At 37.7% G+C, this 18,676-nt stretch overlaps 1 protein-coding gene across 2 annotated transcripts in view; it reads right to left on the bottom strand.

The window, feature by feature from the left end:
• The window catches only part of GALNT1 (polypeptide N-acetylgalactosaminyltransferase 1), a 158,089-nt gene that overhangs the window by 83,282 nt on the left and 56,131 nt on the right, over positions 1-18,676 (bottom strand). For both annotated transcript variants that reach the window (XM_027868941.1, XM_027868942.1), the window contains exon 3: positions 3,894-4,068. In XM_027868941.1, coding sequence (XP_027724742.1) covers positions 3,894-4,068 — 175 coding nt within the window. The remainder of the gene's footprint in view (positions 1-3,893; positions 4,069-18,676) is intronic.

The following is an 18,676-nucleotide window of genomic DNA, read 5'->3' as shown; positions in this document are numbered from 1 at the left end:
ATGTATGTATGTATGTATGTATGTATGTATGTATGTATGTATGTATGTATGAAGGGGGGGGTTAAGGTGCTCTTAGATGCACAGAGGCACCCCAAGATCGTGGGAAAAAGTCCAAATCACGGTGAGGATCTGCCTGAATGAATTCAACTCAGATCTTCTTCCAGCCAGGGAAAAAGTTTATTGAAGATAAGCATATAGGCCAGACTCCAAAGGAACCCAAACATCAGTGATCTAAATAGGGTTCAAGGTGGTCAGGTGACGCTCACAAGGACGAGCAGCGTTAAGGCAGTCTAGAAAGCTCAGCGTCTGAGTGGGGGCTGGGGCTAGGGTGGTCAAGGGTGACGCCCTTAGGATGGGTGGGCATGAGGGGTCTCAGCTTCTAAGCTTGAGAACAGCTCAGCATCAGAATGGGGGAAAGGTGAGCCTTAAGTACAGACTGAGAGAGGGGCCATCCAGTTTGGAGTGACAGGAGGGGTCCAAGGAGTGGCCAAGCAGTTTGGGGTGAGGGGAGGAGGGGTCTAGGGAGATCTGGATAGGGGTGGCCAGCAACCTGGGGTGAAAGGAACACTGGTGCCTAGCTAGGATTAAGGGTGGGAATGGCCAGGAAGGCAAAACAATGGGAAAGCCAGTTGATGCGGGAGGTGGACCATTTGGAAAAGGGTCCAGGTGAGAATTTCTGTTTGGAATGTCTGAGTGATTTCAACAGACAATGAGAATAGATAACGAAGGGAGCTGGAAGGGGAAGTTTGCTTTCAAAGGGCAATAAGGCAGTTTCTAAAACTTTAAGGGTTTCCTGGGACAGGCGAACAAACTGAAGCCAGGTTCTTTTTGTCAGAGAGATAAGTGAGTCTACAAGGAATCTAAAAGTTTTAAGGTTTTTCTGGGAATTGTAGGTAAACCTCGTCACTTTTACTCTGCTATGTTTGACAGGTATGATCCCACCATTCTAATAATCTCTTCTGGTTTCACTCCAGCTGGGTTAATTCCTCTTCACAGTCACTACGTTATATTAAGCTACACCAACTAGGAAAATGCAAAACTGTAAACAGTAACAAACCAATGAAGAAACCCATCTACCTTGAGTTTGTAATGCACAAAGAGTGATTTATTGTTTCTATGGATTTATCTATATTGTTAATTAGTATATTTGATGGATTATATGCCCATCCTTCTACCCAGCTTCAATGCATGGCATATCTTCATAAGTCTATGTTTCCTATACGAACTTTTTTCATGTCCCCATAAAGCATCTTTTTCTATGATCTGGGAATTTGGGGGTGGGAAGGGAGGTCTTTCTATGCCTCTCCACTGTCCCAAGTTAATATCAGAACCATTTAACTAAACAGCTGTGGGTATGAATATCTGGAGGGTGTGAAAGAAGGAAGGGAAGTCAAAAAGAGTAAAACTAAACATCTCAATGGATAAGAGTTCTTCGCTAAACAAAGGATAAGGGTCCTCACTAGAAAGAAATGGGTAACTTCAATTACATAAAATTGAAAAGTTTTGATTGAGCAAAAGTAATGCAGCTAGAATTAGAAGAGAAGTAGTTATCTGGGAAAAATTCTTTTTAGGAAATATCTCTATGATATCTAAGAGATATACATATATATAGGAAATCAATCAAATAAATAAAAACAAAAGCCATTCCCAGTGGGTAAATGGTCCAGGTGCCTAGCACATAGCAGACACTTAAAAATATCTGTTGGTTGATCCAAGACAAATACAAAGGACTTATAAAGGAAAATGCTATCCATATCCAGATAAAGAACTGAGGGGCTTTGAATGCAGATCGAAGCATATTTTCTTGACTTAATTTATTCTTTTTCATGGCTTTTTTCCTTTTGATCTGTTTCTTCTTTCACAACTGTGACTACTATGAAAATGTTTTACATGATAGCACAGGTACAACCTACATCAAATTGCTTACTATTTGCAGAAGAGGGGAGGGGAGAAAGAGTGGGAGAAAAATTTGGAACTCAAAATCTTATAAAAATGAATGCTAAAAATTGTCTTGACATGTGATTGGGGAAAAAATAAAATACTATTTAAAAATATTTATTGGTTGACTAATTCAAAGTATACGAACAAACGTTTTTCAAAAAGCAATGTAAGATATTCCTCCAAATTAAAAACAAAAGAAATGCTAATTCCAAACAACTCTTGAAATTTCGCCTCATACTCATCAGATTGGCAAGAATGACAAAAGACAAAAATGATAAATGCTCAAAGGGACTATAAGAAAGACACTATAAAACACTGTTGTCAGAGCTGTGAAATAGTTCAACCTTTCTGGAAAATAATTTGGAATTATACTAATAATCACCAAACTGCAAATGCCTTTTGATCTAGGGATGCTACACAACCAAGCAAATTCCCCAAGGAAATCAAAGACAGACAGAAGGTCTTATATAAACAAAAATATTTCTAACAACACTTTTGTAAAAGCAGACTGGAAGTGCCCACTGACTGGGAAATGACTGAACAAATTGGGGTACAGAAATGCAATGGAATATCATTGTGTCATAATAAACGACAAACATGAAGAATTCAGAAAAACTTGTTAAGATTTGTAAGAAATGATGCAGAACAAAGTAAGAAGAACTAGAAAAAAATTCACAGGATCACCACAATAAGTAAAAGGAAAAAAAAAGCAGTAAAAGACTTTTTGAACTCTGATAAATGCATACCTGTTATTTATAGACAAAGATGAGGGATAACATGTACAGAATGAAGCATAAGTTTTCAGACACATTAGCCAATGTGTAGACTTGTTCTGTTTAACTGCATTTATTTATAACAAGGGAAAGGTGTGTGTGTATAGGGGTGGGGGGAGGATTGAAGGGTGTAACTTTAGGAAGGCACAATGATGTTTTAAAAAAACAACATTAATACAACATTATATAATGAAACAAAACCATGTCTCCAAATCCTCTAATTTCAAGAGGCTCGAAATTGGTTACTTGTAAAAACAAAGATTTCAATTTATTAATCAAGCAGACTATTTGCTATCATAACAAGTTCTGTGTTTTCAATTTATAAGAAATGAAATTGTTTAAAAAAAAAAAGACCACTGGATTTACCTCTAGGAGTAGAGGAAAAGGTAGCAGAAAGAAGAGTAGAATCTAGGCACATTATTTTGTTTTATCCACACTAATCCTTCCTTATCAAGACTGGACCATGGTAGGAGACAAGGAATCTGTGGAAGACTTTATATGGAAAGACAGGGTGAACAAAAAGGGTCTTTCTTAGTTTCAGCTATAATAATGACTGTTTGACCCCAGCCATAAGAATTGTATGTGACACCTATTCAACTACATTATGACTCCAACTTAAACCCAACCAGCCCAACCCCCTCATCTGTAATAAGGTGACTTTCTGGGTTGAATTGCATAAGGCAATCTACTTAACAATAAAAACAAAAAAAGACAGCCATAATTGTATCATTGAAACATCTCTCTGGATCCAGCCAGTGATGCTACAGGTGGCACTTTTGGGTCTTTATCTGGGCTACTGCTTGAAAAGTGATTCAATTCTTATTCAATAACAGTTCTTTCCTGCTGCCTCATTGCAGCTCTCTTTGCACTGGTGTTCAGGCCCTCCACATGCTACAACCATATGAATGCTTCTTAGCAAAGATGCAGAAATATTAAAATTCTTTGTAACCTGTTTTTAAGAGAAACAGGTCTTTTGATTTTGGAAGGAATATTACAGTGTCTGAAAGACATAGTTCTGAAGCTCAGAACTGATGGCATCTTAATACCAATTTGACTGTCTGGAAGTTAAGTTGCTATTTAATTCACCAAACACTTTCAGCAGCTACGGTGCTGGAAATTCAGGACACATTACTCTTCATTTAAATTAAAAAATATTATCAGTAAAACACAGGTACTTACCCTTCTAACCTGACATCCGGTAAAGTTCTGTTGAGTGCAATCATTTCACTTGCCATTAAATTGAACTGATTGATTTTAAACATCTCTTTCATCTTTTCTTGATCCTCTTTAGGAATGGCAACTGGTTTTCCCATTTCTCCAGGGCCTTCATGTGGTTTTTGTACTGGTTCTAGAACTAAGAATAAGGAGGCAATTTAACTAATAAATTATTAATTTTATAGAAATAAACTAATTTGGTTTTTTGTTTTACAAAATTAGAGTCCAAACTATCTAATTATAACTGCTCAACATGACAAAAAAAAGCTACATATTTAAAAAATTAGATTCCCAAATACAATCAATGGTGGCGGGAGATCCTTCAAAATTTTTTTAAATCTTTCTATTAAAGGTCTACTGACCCTATAGAAAGATTCAATTAGCTAAGGACCACACACAAGTTAAAAGTCCCTTAACTAAAGAGACTTTTTAAAAGAAATACAAAACATTCAGCTTACCTCTTCTCTATAATTAAAAAAAAAAGAATATAAAACTTCACTCAAAAAATGGAAAAAGTAAACAGGAATGTATTCCAGCTCCATGTTATATTCATTTAAGGGGGAACAAAAAGTAATGAGAAGAGAATACAAGGGGAAGAAAGGATGGGATAGAAGTTAAGAAAGGGATATAATGATAAGAAAGTAAGAAGGGGAGTAGGGTATTGTGGTACAAACGGGTAATCAGAAGTTCTGAATAAATTATGAGATTAGTATGCAATCTGGAAAGCTATAATTTCCCTTTGAAATTCCAATTAGTTCCTTCAACAATTAACTACTAGGCAGAGAACTTTTAGTACGCTGAGAATAAGATCAGCTTCTCCAAGGGAGGAAATGTACCCCAAGACTGCCAGAGAAAAGTCATATAGGGTACTTTCCACAAGATGGCTGCAGGTATCCCTTCATATGTCTAATACAATCTGAAAATGTGGGTCTAAAGTTAAATTCTAAATATAATTTTTTCAAACTGCAAAAAATAGCCATATTTGCCAGGTGTGGTGACCCATAACTGTAGTCCTTGATGCTGGAGAGGTTAAGGTGGGTGGATCATATCAATCAGATGCTTGCACTAAGTCTAGCCACCAATATGGTAAGCTTCTGGGAGAACAGGACCACCAGGCTGCTCAAGGAAAGGCAAACTGACCCAGATAAGAAAACAAAGCGCAGGTAGCAGCTTCTATGTGAATCATTATTGGGATTCAACAAGGACTGGCTGCTGCAATTCCAATCTAGTCTAGAGAGGGAGACCCAGGCCTCTCCATTCCTCCAAAACAACAACAACAAAACACATTTGCAAAGAGCTTTAAACAAATATTATCTCATTTTATCCTCACAACCCCAGAAGGCAAATGCGATTATTATCTCTATTTTACAGACCAGGAAACTGAGGGTCCAAGAGGTAAAGCAAAATATGTAATATATATTACATGCCCAAGATCTCACAGTAAATATTTGGGGCAAGACCTGAACTTAGATCTCCCTGACCTCAGGTCCAGTGCTCTAAAATGAAGAAAGACCAGGGATGGCTTCCAGTTCACCAAACGGGCAATACTTGACTAACTGGGGAACTCTCACACCAAACTACTATAGCCTATACCAAACTATAAAAAAATTCTCTAGCATGTATTAATTATCAACTGTGGACAAAAGATAACGTACAGGTGTCAGACATATTGGCTACCATTAAGGAAATTATAATTTCATAGAAAGAATAACGTTGTGCATAAATAACTCTAATCCAAACCAGAACAGAAAAATTTGAGGAGGAGGAGGAAATAATTTCCTAATAAGGGAATCAGAGAAGGGATCACTGGGGCACCTGAGTTGGGCTTTGAAAGAAAGGATTTTAACAGTTTGAAAAATTAAGTATTAAGCAAGAATAAACTTTAAAATAACATAATTAGTATAGCATCAAAGTACTGTGTACAAAAATGCTAATTCACATTAGATAAATATAATCTTAAATTTCTATTGAGAAATTGTTAAAGACATTCAACAAAGAGGAAGTACATAACATTCCTCTAAGTTAAATGTAATAGATATGTTACATATAATCAATTCATTACATCATAACAAATTTAAGCATTAGCATAGCTAATTTTAGGTCTCCCCCCCTCAACAATCTCTTTCTTCTTGGGTCAATTTTACATTACCCTAAACAGAAGATGGCTGGGGAGTGACTAGTATAAAAATGTGCTCTTTTGAGGGTAAAAAATGTAAGGCATTTAAATTGGCATTTTTAAAAAACTCTCAAAAACTAAAGAGTTAAAAAAAAATTCACAGCACTAATAACAAAAGATGGGACTAGTCAATGTTGGGAAGGGAGGAGAGGTTTGGGGTATGGACACACAAATGTCCAACACTGAAGCAATGAATTCCGGAAAGCAATCTGGAATTATTCAAACAAAGTGACTAAAATGTACATATCTTCTGTCCTTAAGATTTCGCTACAAGCTAAATGATAAGTCAATGGTAAAAAAGACCCAATAAATATCAAAATATTTTTAGCAAGACTTTTTATAGAAGCAAAAAATTGAAAACAAAGTTTATGTCAATTGACTGGGAGTAGCTAAACAAGCTGTAGGACTACACAAATGTAATGAAATCTGGTCTTTAAGAAGTTACTAATGTATGACAAATACAGAAAGACAAATGAATTGATGAAAAGTAAAACAAGAACCAGGAAAACAATGCAAAAAATGACAATAATATACATGGGAAAAAAACTACCATAAGAAAACTGAAATGGAGTGCTGTAAAATTATTGTTCCATTAAAAACAAAAGACGTCAATAAAAGTTTATTTTAAAATAAGAATTTTTAAAAATTGATATATCAAAGAGTCTGATAAACTTCACAAACCATGGCACTATAGAATGTACCTGAATACTTCAATGGATCCAGTTCCATAGGATCCCTTCCAAGGATGTTGACAGTTACCCATCCAGTGTGATTCTTGTCCTACCATAAATCTGGCACTGGAATAAGGGGATCCTAAAGTTCTATGGGTTCTTCTTGAGTTCCAGCACTACAAGATCAATTGAGCATTTGAGCTGTCCATTAATCCCTCTTACCACATGAACTTCTTTTTTTTTGATCATGTAGTTCTCTCTTAACAATCCTTCACATTGCTTTTCCATATTCCACCCATTCCCCTTCTAAGGACAAAAATGGTGTTGGTATAATTAGGAGCATCGTTTTTAAATGTATAAACAACAGCTTATTTTCATAGCTGCCTCATGACATTTCAGGTTTTTTTGGTCTAGACCAGGGATTCCATTAGTGTAGAGTGGAGCTGTCAAATACGGGGTATGCAGCCCCCAGCACTCTTTAGTGGATAGGAACAAGATTAAAATGTAATCAGGAAACATTTTACAAAAATACAATAAAACATAGATAACATCGCATTTCAAAACTAAGGCAATATGTAGACAACATACTGACTTAGGTCTGGTTCCTATTTCTATTTGAGTTTAGTTAAATTTCTGAATCAGTCAACAAGCATTTTTAAAGTACCTACTATGTGCCAGGCATTGAACTAAATGCTCAAAATACAAAAAAGGCAAAAGCAGCTCCCTCTTTGCAAGGCAACTTTTCTCAACTTGTCTTCTTACCTCTATAAAAATCATATTCTTTGAAGAATTCATTATTTCAGTTTTTCCGTAACTCAAAAACATCCAGAATCAGAAAATGTGAAAAGTATGCTTTGAACATCATCTAGTCTAGTGGTTTCCAAATTATGGGCTACAGATTCTTAGATATCCACAGAATTTACTAGGCAAGGATGAGGGGAGTATCTTTATTTAGTCACTTGCAAATTCAATCAATACTAATTGATACTAGATAATAGATACTAATCTACTTATCATGTGAGTATTCAAAATCCCTAAAAGTCTTATTTTTCAGAAGCTACACACACACATACACAAATTAGATTACAAAAATTCTTCACTTTCTTCCATAAACATTAAGTTACACTGAAAAAAAACTGTTTTACAACTATCATCTTTACGTAAATGACTCCCAGTCTAACTTTCCCCACACTAACCTTTTTCTTGAGCTTCAGTCTTTTATTTCCAATCACCTACTAATCACCTATATCTAGATTACATACCAGCATCTCAAATTCTAAACTCTAATCTCAAAGTGTTTAAAATCAAACTGGTGAATTATTCCCCCAAAGCAGCTTTTTCACTTCTTGACTTTTCTTTACTGTTATTAATCTTGCTATATGTGCTCGAAACTTGTCTTTTTTGAAAACTTCCTTATTGAATTTGTCACCAAATTTTGTCTGTGCTTCTAATTCTCCTCTGCATCCCCTTCTTTTACATTTTCATGGCTACCATTACAGCCCTTATTACTTCATGCCTGAAATACTACAAAAGTATCTTAATTGGTCTTCCTGCCTTCTGCTCTCTACAATTTTTCTTGCATACTGGCACTAAATTTATTTCCCTAAGAACAACACTTCAAATACATCACTCCTCTGCTCAACAACGTACAATGGCTCCCCACAAACCTGCTAAAAATGCCCAAACCCCAAAGCATGGGCTTAAGGCAAAAACAGTATTACTACAAAACATGCACATAGAAGGCAGAAGCAATATAAACAAAACCACACTTAGTGAAGGACAGCCACACCCACTGCAAAACCATAGGTAGTAAAGTAAGCTGTTTCAGAAAGGTATTTGAGAGAGAAGGCAGCATAAATATAAAACAGACCACTTTCCTGGTCCAACCATCCCCCAAACACAAAAGCTAAGGCATTTTCATTCACTGCTTCCCTCTCACCAAACCTTTTAACTTACAATAAAAGGGATGAAAACCAGCAGCCATAGAGATAACTTATTGCTAACGATCTGTTCATCATTTTTAACACTGGTGCTATACTACTTTTAAATAATACATAAGGTTATACCACTTGTCTCAATGCTTTTGGCAGTCTGCCCCACAACATTGTAAAACCCCTATCCCACAATCTTCTGGATTCTTGGCCTCAGGGCCTTGATCCCCCTGCTCCCAGGGAGTCCCTCCTCTGGTTTTTCATCTTGGGGCTTGGAGGGACTGGGGTCTGATCTCATGGTCCAGGGTTAGGGAACCAACCTGCTGCCTTGATGCCACATGTGGCCTTCTAGATCCTTGGATATAGCCTTTTGACTGAGTTCAAGTCTTACAGAACAAATCCTTTTATTAACGGGATTTGTTCTGAGAAGTTTGGATTCAGTCAAAGGGCTGCACTTGAAGACCTAGAGGGCCACATGTGGCCGTGAGGCCACACGTTCCCCACCGGTGTGACATGGTCCCACATTTCCTCTCCTGTGAAATATCTTAAATATTTTAATAGTTCAAAGGATCTATAATCTCATAGTTGAATGCTCTCTCAATCAGGGTAAATTGCAATTTATCTAAGCCCTCTCATCCTGTGCAATTGTCTCTTGTAGATCGTCCCATAAGAAGTCTACTCAACATGAAATAAAATTAAAATTGTGATTAGTTATTACCTTGCCTTGTTAAATTTAGATAAATCCTAGAAAGCTCTTACACTATGCACTGAATGTGCACATAACTAACTGGTAATTTAAATAGTAAATGTTTCTGATCGTTTCTATAAAAAGCAAGATAAAAGGCTCTTAGGAATATAACTTGGAACAACTAGACTCAATTTACATATTTTGATATGGAATGCCTTCTACAGAAACTTATTCTGTACTGATTCAAGGATTGTCTTTTACTGTATTGTTCTGAAAAGACAGTCTAAAATAACAATTTCTTTTTAAATCAAGAACATAAAAATAACACTGATTTCATACAGGTCAGCCTTTTGGAAAAACTATGACCCCAAACTATGGCCCATATTTGGACCATAAATGTAAATGGATGTTTACTCTTAAGTAAATCATTTCTCTATTATGCAGGCATCTATCTTACTACTAAATCATTCCAGAGGTCCTAACAAGGTATAAATCTTAACCATTTGGGGGGAAAGGCCAAGTCCAGCAATCCTCAGTTCTCTAAAGTGTGCCACCATGCTTCTGCCGTCTCCTCATTTAGCTCACAAAAGCCCTTTCTCCCTCTTATTAATTTTTCCAGGAACCTCTATTTTGAGAAGCCCAGAACAACCATCTGTCCAGACTTAAACACCATATCCCTACTTCTTCCTCTTACCCTTACTGATTTTTCAGCTGCCCATTTATATGCTGCCTTCCTCCATTAGAATGTACTCTCAGTAAGGTCACGAACTGTCGTGTTGCTTCTATTCAGGACTTCTATAACTTAAGAAGAGACAGTAGGGCTGACTCACTTAAATCCAATTCATACAGAAGTCAAGACATCACCCACTAATTTCACTGGTCCTCTTCAAAAACAAAGGATGAACAACAACATAACTCTATCACTTAGCACAGTACCTGGCATAATACTTGTTGGCCAACAGGAATTGCTGTTCGGTTGTTTTCAGTCATGTCATATCCCCCAAGTTAATAATATTTAAGAGAACAGACAGACACAATTCTATTCCAGTGCTCCTTGTGTCTGAGGAGAGCAGAAACACTTCCAAGCCCCCACTTCCTTCTTACCTTTTCGGCAGGAATTAAAGTCACTTTCTCTCCTACCTAATCTCCAGTCTTCTGAAGGAAGACTAGTAGTGAAATGGGACCTCCCTCTTGTGTCTTCCATCTTGTGTTGCCCTTTTCTCTAGAATGTTCATCACTGAGTGGAAGGTGCCACTCTTCTGGGAATGGGTTTTGGATGATGACCCACAGGAGATAAGTATCACTGGGATGTGTAGGATATGACCAGGTTTGAGGCCTTCCACCCAGGGATGAACATTCTCAAACCTGGTCATACCCTACACATTCCTGTGATACTAAACACCTACAGATTATCATCAAAACCCTATTTCTCATTAACCACCACATGATTGCTTATTTGATCTCTTATGTGAGACGTCAAGATGGTAAGTAGATAGAGAGCTGGGCCTAGAGTGGGGAAGACCTAAGTTCAAATCTGTCCTCAGACTTTTACTAGTTGTGTGATCCTGGGCAAGTCACTTAACCTCTCTTTGTCTTAGTCACCTACAACACAAGGATGCTGTGAGAATCAAACATGATAATATTTGTAAAGTGCTTAGAATAGTGCCTGGCACATAGTAGGTGCTTTATACTTATTCCCTGCCTCCGTCCATGCCCTCAAATCTCCTACCCCAAAATCCCAACCAAATGCCATTCACCCCTTCCTTGTGCCACCTGCAATGCCTGTTTCACAGGCAACAAACTCCCCTTTATCCTAAATCTTTGTCTCTCCCACTTCTTCCTGCTAGCTATTACCAAAATCTGGCTTCCCCTGGATGACACATCCTCCCTGGCCATCTTTTCCATGAGTGACTGTACTTTCACTCATTTTGCTCAGCTCACAGGTCAAGAGGGGAAAGATGGAATACTTCTTGCTCTTTACTGTCACTTCTAGGTTCTACCCCCGCCCCCTGCCACCTCCATCACTCAGTAACCTCTCTCCTTTGAGGTTCATGCAATTCATAATTCCCAACCAATCAAAATCCTGGTAACTACTGTCTACAGACCCTGGGTCTCCTTCCTTTTTCAATGAGTTTGATACCTGGCTCACAATTTTTCCCACCTGCCCTCATACTGGATACATATTGTCTCTTCTTCAAACATCCTAAACACTAAGTTTCTCAACCTATTCACTTCCCATGACCTACTCCTCCATTCCACTTTGGCCACACAGAGAGATGGTCATACCCTTGATCTTGCCATCACCCACAAATCTACCACTTATGGGCAAGAATTCCAAAACTCTCTTATCTGACCATTATATTGGCTATTTACAGCCCTGCCCCCCACCTTCCCTTACCAAACCCTACTTTTTGGCCACACTATGACCTCCAATCTCTCAATTCTCTCCCAGGCTATCTCTCCTTGCACTGGCCACTCTCTCCTCTTTTCCTCGTCCTGACCCCTTGATAAACCAGTTTAACTCTTACACTGTCATCTTCTTTTAAGTCCTGGCCTCCTTATCATACCACTGATTTCATTCTGCCAAGCCTCAGCCAAGGGTCACTCCCATCATCTAACACCTTTGCTCCTACATTTTGCACCAGAGTGTTGCTTCTGATCTCATCATTCCAATGAAATTGCTCTCACCAGAGTTGCCAGTGATCTCTTAATTGCCTAATCCAATGGCCTTTTCTCAATCCTCATTGTCCTTGACCTCTCTGCAGCCTCTGACACCGCTGATCACCCTCTCTTCCTTGATACTTTCTTCTTTCTAGGTTTTCAGGACTCCCCTCTCTCCTGGTTGTTCTCCTATCTGACCATCCCTTCTCAGATATCCTTTGATCCTCCTCCAGATAATGCCCTCCAACATTAGGTGTCCCATGCCTGGGCCCTCTTCTGTTCTCCCTCCAAACTACTTTACTTAGTGGTCTCATTAGCTCCCAAGAATCTAATTACCATTTCAATGCTGACTATTCTTAAATCTACCTATTCAACCCTAACCTCTCAACAGACCTCCAATCTCATATCAACTGCCCTTCAGATGTATCAAACTGTATGCCTAATAGTAATCTTAAACTTAACATGTACAAAATGGTTCTGATTATATTTCCTCTTGAGCCCTCCCCTAACCTCCCACTCCAGTAACTTCTGCATTACTAAAGAGGGCAACACCATCATCCTAAGCCCTCAGGCCCTAGATGTCATCCTTGACTCCATACTATCTCTCACCCTTTCAAATCCAATCTGTTACCAAGGCCTGTCAATTTCAACTTAACAACATCTCTCAAATATTCCCCCTTCTGTTTTCTGATATTGCCACCACCCTGATACAGGCCCTCATCATCTCATGCTCAGGCTATTTAAATAGCCTGTTGGTGGGTCTGCCTGCCACAAGACTTTCCCCACTCCAATCTATCTTCCATTCTGATTACAAAGTAATTTTCCTAAATCAGGTTGCCCTCCCCATACACACCTAATAAACTCCAGTGGCTCTCTATCTCCTACAGGACCAAATACAACATCCTCTGTTTGGTATTCAAAACACTTTATAATCTAGTTCCATTCTCCCCTACTTCCCAAGTCTTCTTACACCTTATTCCCTGCTACATAGTCTTCAATCCAGTGAGACTAGCCTCCTTGCCTTTCCAGGAAAAGACTCTCCATTTCTTAGCTCCAAGCATTTTTTTTTGGCTGTCTCTTATATTTAGAACTGCTCTCCTTCATTTCTACCTACTGCAACTCACTCATTCCAGAGGCAAGAAAAGTAGTCTTTTCAAGCATCAAATCTCCACAGACAATACCCAGCACACTGTCTCCATCCTGGCAGCCAACTCCCAACACACTGTCTCCATCTCTCTTCATCCATAGGAATAATAATCAGTGAATCCCACCATTCCCAACCAACTAAGGTCTCCTTCCTTCCCCCTCCTCCTTTTCAATTCCTTCCCTGTTCTCCCTCTTCCATTCTGTTGCTGGCTCTTCTCTTACTGAGACCACAAAGATCATGTTCCCCTCATTGCTAGCCCTTGTTTTGATCTGGGCATATTACACATTCCTCTCTACCTTCTTTCTTCCTTCTCTCTTTTTCACGGACTGTTTCATGTTCCATTGTAATTCCACAAAAAACACTGATTCACCTGTAGGTAGGTAGGGTGTCACCAGATTCTGTTCATAATGCCCCCAGGCCTGTTTTTTCACTGCTAGTTACCCCATCAGACTTCTGCCTTCATTCGTCTCCTTGTATACATTTTTAAAAGTCTCTTACTGGTCTCTCTGTTGTTACTCTGTTGCTTTGCTGTCCTTGGCCACTGCATTTATTCATTCTTCCTGCATTTGTTCAAAAACATATAGCATCTTCAGTTCTGGTTTTCTTTCTAAAACTGTTTCAAATGCCTCTTTATTACTGAACATCTTTTTTCATTTATAATTAAACTCACATTTGCAGGGAAGGTCACCCTGGGTGGCATCCTGAGTTCCTCTGCTCTTTGGAAAACATTATTCCATTCCTTCCTGCTTTCTGGTAGGTGCAGAATAGTCTTGTGTTATTCAAATATTTCTTTCCTTTGTATTTGCAGGGCTTTCTCCTGACTGCTTGAAGAACTTGGTGTTTCTGAATTGAACCATTAAATTTAACCACTATTTGTCTTTCATTGTGCAGCCTTGGGTATTTTTTTCCTAAAGGCCATCTATGAATTCTTTCAATTGGAATTCCATTTTCTATGTTCCGAAGTTGACAGTTTTCTTGTATTATTTCTTGCATTATGTTATTCAATTTTTTTCATCTTGTCATGTTTTCTGGGGGACCTCTGATCCTTTGGTTGTCTCTATGTATCCTGTCTTCAAAATCAATATGTTTTACTTCCATAGTGAATATATTTTCTTTTAATGTTAGTTTTTTGCCTCTCTTCTTTTAGATTGACCCTCCTTTCTGTGTATTTGCATTCCTAATCTATTGTTCTCTTGTTTATTTCTTTGGTGAGGCTTACCATCAAAGATTCAGTTCTGTATTTTCCCTTTTGTTTATTTTTCTATTAGACTTATCCAAAACTGAGAGAGGGACACTGAAGTGTCTTGTCACTATTGTGATATGGGCTATGTATTCTAGTGGCTCAGTTATTGTTTCCTTAATGAATACGGATGCTAAGGCAATTTGGGCAATAAGTATGCATTATTCCTTTCAACATAATGTAATTTCCTTGTTCGTTGCTTCTGTTTTTTGAATGTTTTTGCTTTCTCATATAACATGACTGCAACTTCTTTTTTTATTCCCTTGATACATAAAAAACAAAAATAATTAATTTCTCAATTTTATTCTGTTTTTTAAATGCTTTAAATGTGTTTCCTATAAGCAACAAATTATAGGGTTTTGTTCTCTTAACCAATCTGTCACTCTTACTTTTATTAGATTAATTAAGTCATTCACATTTAAAATGATGAGTTCGGCTTATATTTTCCTTCATTTGTTTCTAATATTGGTTCTTCTAAGTTATGATTTTGCTGTAAACACAATACTATTTATCTTCAGTGACTTTACTTTAATCATTTTTAAGGTAGTCTTACTCCCACTTGTAAAATGGTGGCAGTGGTGGAAGGGGTTCTGATTGAACCTGAGTTGACATTAGTTCATGGGATTTTTTACTTTAAGTTCCTGGCATCCAAGGCCATGGAAGACAGCTGAGATTGCTTCGTTTGGTGCATAATTTCTGTTTTGGAGAGGTTTGAGATGTCATGAGAATCAGAAAAAAAATCTAGTCCTTCATCTTGTTGGTCACATGAACAATAAGTCTCACCAATGATTTTTTTTGGGGGGGCAAGGCAATCGGGGTTAAGTGGCTTGCCCAGTGTCACACAGCTAGTGAGTATCATGTGTCTGTGGCAGGATTTGAACTCAGGTCCTCCTGACTACAGGACTGGTGCTCTATCTACTGCATTACCTACCTGCCCCTCACCAATGACTTTTTAATTAGAATGATATCTTTCTTTCCATTTCACTTATCTAGAATATTTCTCTTCCCTGGGCTTTCATAACTCCTCTCTGGCTTCTCATACCTCAAAGAATTCCTTCTCAAACTCCTTTCCATTATTATCCTCTTGTGTGTCAAGTTTTGGTGACTTCCAAAGTCCTGTCAGAGGCCAACTTCTTATCTATCTCAATGTTCTCATCTACTCCCATGGGTTCAATGTTCACTTATATAAAGCTGACTTCCAAAACCACAAAAACCCTCAATTTCCTCCCTAAACTTCCATCTAGCATCTCCAACTGCCTGTCAGGCATCTTTAACATAGATGACCCAGCAGTACCTTAAACACCATAGATCCAAAACAAATCTACCTTCACGCTTTTCTATGATGACATCACCATCCTCTAAGGCACACAGGCTAACAACCTCAGAGTAATTCTAGATTTATTTTTTTTTCTTTCTGGTGAGGCAATTAGCGTTAAGTGATTTGCCCAGGGTCACACAGCTAGTTCTAGAGTCTTTCTTATCCCTTTCCTATCATATCTAATCAACTGCCAACTAATTTTGATTCTATCTCTTCAATATCCTTCACATTCAAATTGCTACCGATCTATGTCAAGGCCTTATTACCTCTCTCCTAGACTACTGAGTAGCTTCTTAGCTGATCTCACTGTCTCTGCTGTGTCCTCTCCAAACCACCTTTCATAAATAGCCATATTAATATTTACAATGCTTGAGTCTTAACATATCATTTCCTTAAAGATATCACCCACCACTGCATAGTAAAAGAAAATTTCTACTCACTTCTAACTCTTGCTTATCCCTCAACTCGCATGTACCTTCTCATGTCTGTCTTTCAGAATTCTCTTTCTTTAAAGTTCAGCTCGTGTACTACTTCTTAATATGAAGCTAAGTATTCTCTCCCTCCTCAAATCTTTCTAGAGTCCTGTCTCCAACACATCCCACCTTCTGTTATACTTATACATACATATCAGATCCCAGTTGGTAGAATATAAGTCCAAAATGACAAGATTACTTTTTAACGACCTTTGAATTCTTAGCACCGAGAACGTCTTACATAGAGTATGCACTTAATATGAATTATTTAATGAAATAAGAGCCAAAAGTGCTCAGCTACAGGTATTGCTTGCATGAAATTGTGTAGGGAAGAATTATACAAGAAAGGTATAATAAGGAATTAGGGACACTGAGCCTAAATACATGAGAGTTGTATTCATGTAACTGAAAGGTCATCACACTAAAGTGATTATTAAATTTGAACTTTGCCCCAGACCACGAATATAGCAACAACAGATAAATTTCAGAAAAATATAAATTTCAACTGGAAATAAGAAAAAGCTTCCTAACAATTATAGCTGTTCAGTTCATTAAGAAATTAGCTGGTCTATTTTAGAAACTTTTCCTGAGGCAGTTCTTCATAACTGAAATAAAGCATTTTGTAAACTATAAAGTGCTACACAAATGTCAGCTAGTATAGTCAATCTTGAAATGTTGAGAATTCCACAAACATCAAATGTAAAAATAAAGAAAACCCATTTAATATGTGTTTAAAGTTCTAACTTTGTTTTAAAAAGTTGTTTGGTAAACCTCAGATTTTCTGTAACTCCAAGATTTACACTAGATATCTAGATAGATCAAATATCTATTTCAGTCAAGTTGGCTTTTTTTTTTAAAGAGATAGCTGTTAAGGAAGTAATGGGGGTTTTTTGGGGGGGGGGGGTGAGGCAATCAGGGTTAAGTGACTTGCCCAGGGTCACATAGCTATTAAGTGTCCTCCTGACTCCAAGGCTGGAGCTCTATCCACTTCGACACCTAGCTGCCCCAAGGAAGTAATTAAAAAAGAAATCCAAATAAGAGGAGCTCTAGCTTTAAATGTTAGAGAGCTATAGAAGGATGAAGACAAAAATGTTCCACTATGAATGAAAAACAAGAACAACATGGGACTGACATGAACAAATACAAAAACTGACTTTTTTCTTCATCTTTTTGTTTATCACAATGAAAAACTGAAAAAGGAATATAAAGGTTAAATAAAATAACCTTAAGCAGAAGGAGCTTTAAGTAAAAGAAATATAAGGAAGTTAAGTTCAGCCTCTCTGGGAGAGAGAACAACAAAAGGTATATGGGTTTTGTTACCTAATGAAGCTATTAAATACCAGTCTCTCTCTCTCTGTCACCCACACACCCACACTCACACATATACCACACCACGCGCGCACACACACACCCTAGCTGTGTGAACCTGGGCATTTTCCTCATCTATAAAATGAGCTGGAGAAGAAAATGGCAAACTACTCCAGTATCTTTACCAAGAAAACCCCAAATGGGGTCACAAAGAGTCAGACACGACTGAACAACAATAACATAGCAGCCTAGCACAATGTCTGGTACATAGTAGGAGCTTAATAAATGCTAATTATCATTGATTGTTGGTACTAGGTGGTATAGTGGATAGAGCACCAGCCCTGGAATCAGGAGGACCCGAGTTCAAATCCAGCCTCAGACACATGGAAAAAGATATGACTGGAAGTACCAGTCATAGAAAGAACTGTTAAAATCAAGACAGAAAGTGTGGGAGACCTGTGATTTAATCAGTGTGGGAAATTCCAGCAATGGAAATTCTCTTCATTTATGCAGATTCACAACTTTGCAGCTTTGTGATAACTGTCTTAGAGTTGCTAGAGGCCCGAAGAAGTTAAATGGTTTGCCCACGGCCACATAGCTAGTATGCTTCAAAGGCAGGACTTGCAACCAAGTTTTCCTGCTTCAAGGTTGGCCCTATATCCACCATTCCTGTCTCTAACAAAGTTAAAAATTTGAAAAAACAAAGCTTCCCAGAAACAAAATAAAACAAAAAATAACACAGAAAATTATCTCATGTTTATATTAGCTTGGAGCACACTAGTGCAGGCAACCAAAAGTTGACTATAAACTCAATTAAAATAGCAGATGCACTGAAGTATCTACAGAAAAACTGGCTATACTACTGTTCCTTTAAAAAGTTCTGAATTACATATTCCATAACCTAACACTAAAAGATCTAAAGTTTGAACAGTTGAATTACTGGTTACATAAATGTTAAATTATTTTTATTCTAACACTTGATATGCTAATGAAATCATGATGTTCTAATGCATGGAATTTAAAACTAAAGTTGTTAGGTCTGCAATGCAATATGGCGGCTTGTAGATAACTACTATTAACCTACCCAGACTCATTTTATATTTGCATTTCAGATTTATTTCCTCTATCAGATTT

This window comes from Vombatus ursinus, unplaced genomic scaffold (genome assembly GCF_900497805.2).
Source record: "Vombatus ursinus unplaced genomic scaffold, bare-nosed wombat genome assembly UNPS02014791.1, whole genome shotgun sequence".
Classification (NCBI taxonomy): Eukaryota; Metazoa; Chordata; class Mammalia; order Diprotodontia; family Vombatidae; genus Vombatus; species Vombatus ursinus.
This window is presented reverse-complemented; position numbering and strand designations above follow the sequence as displayed.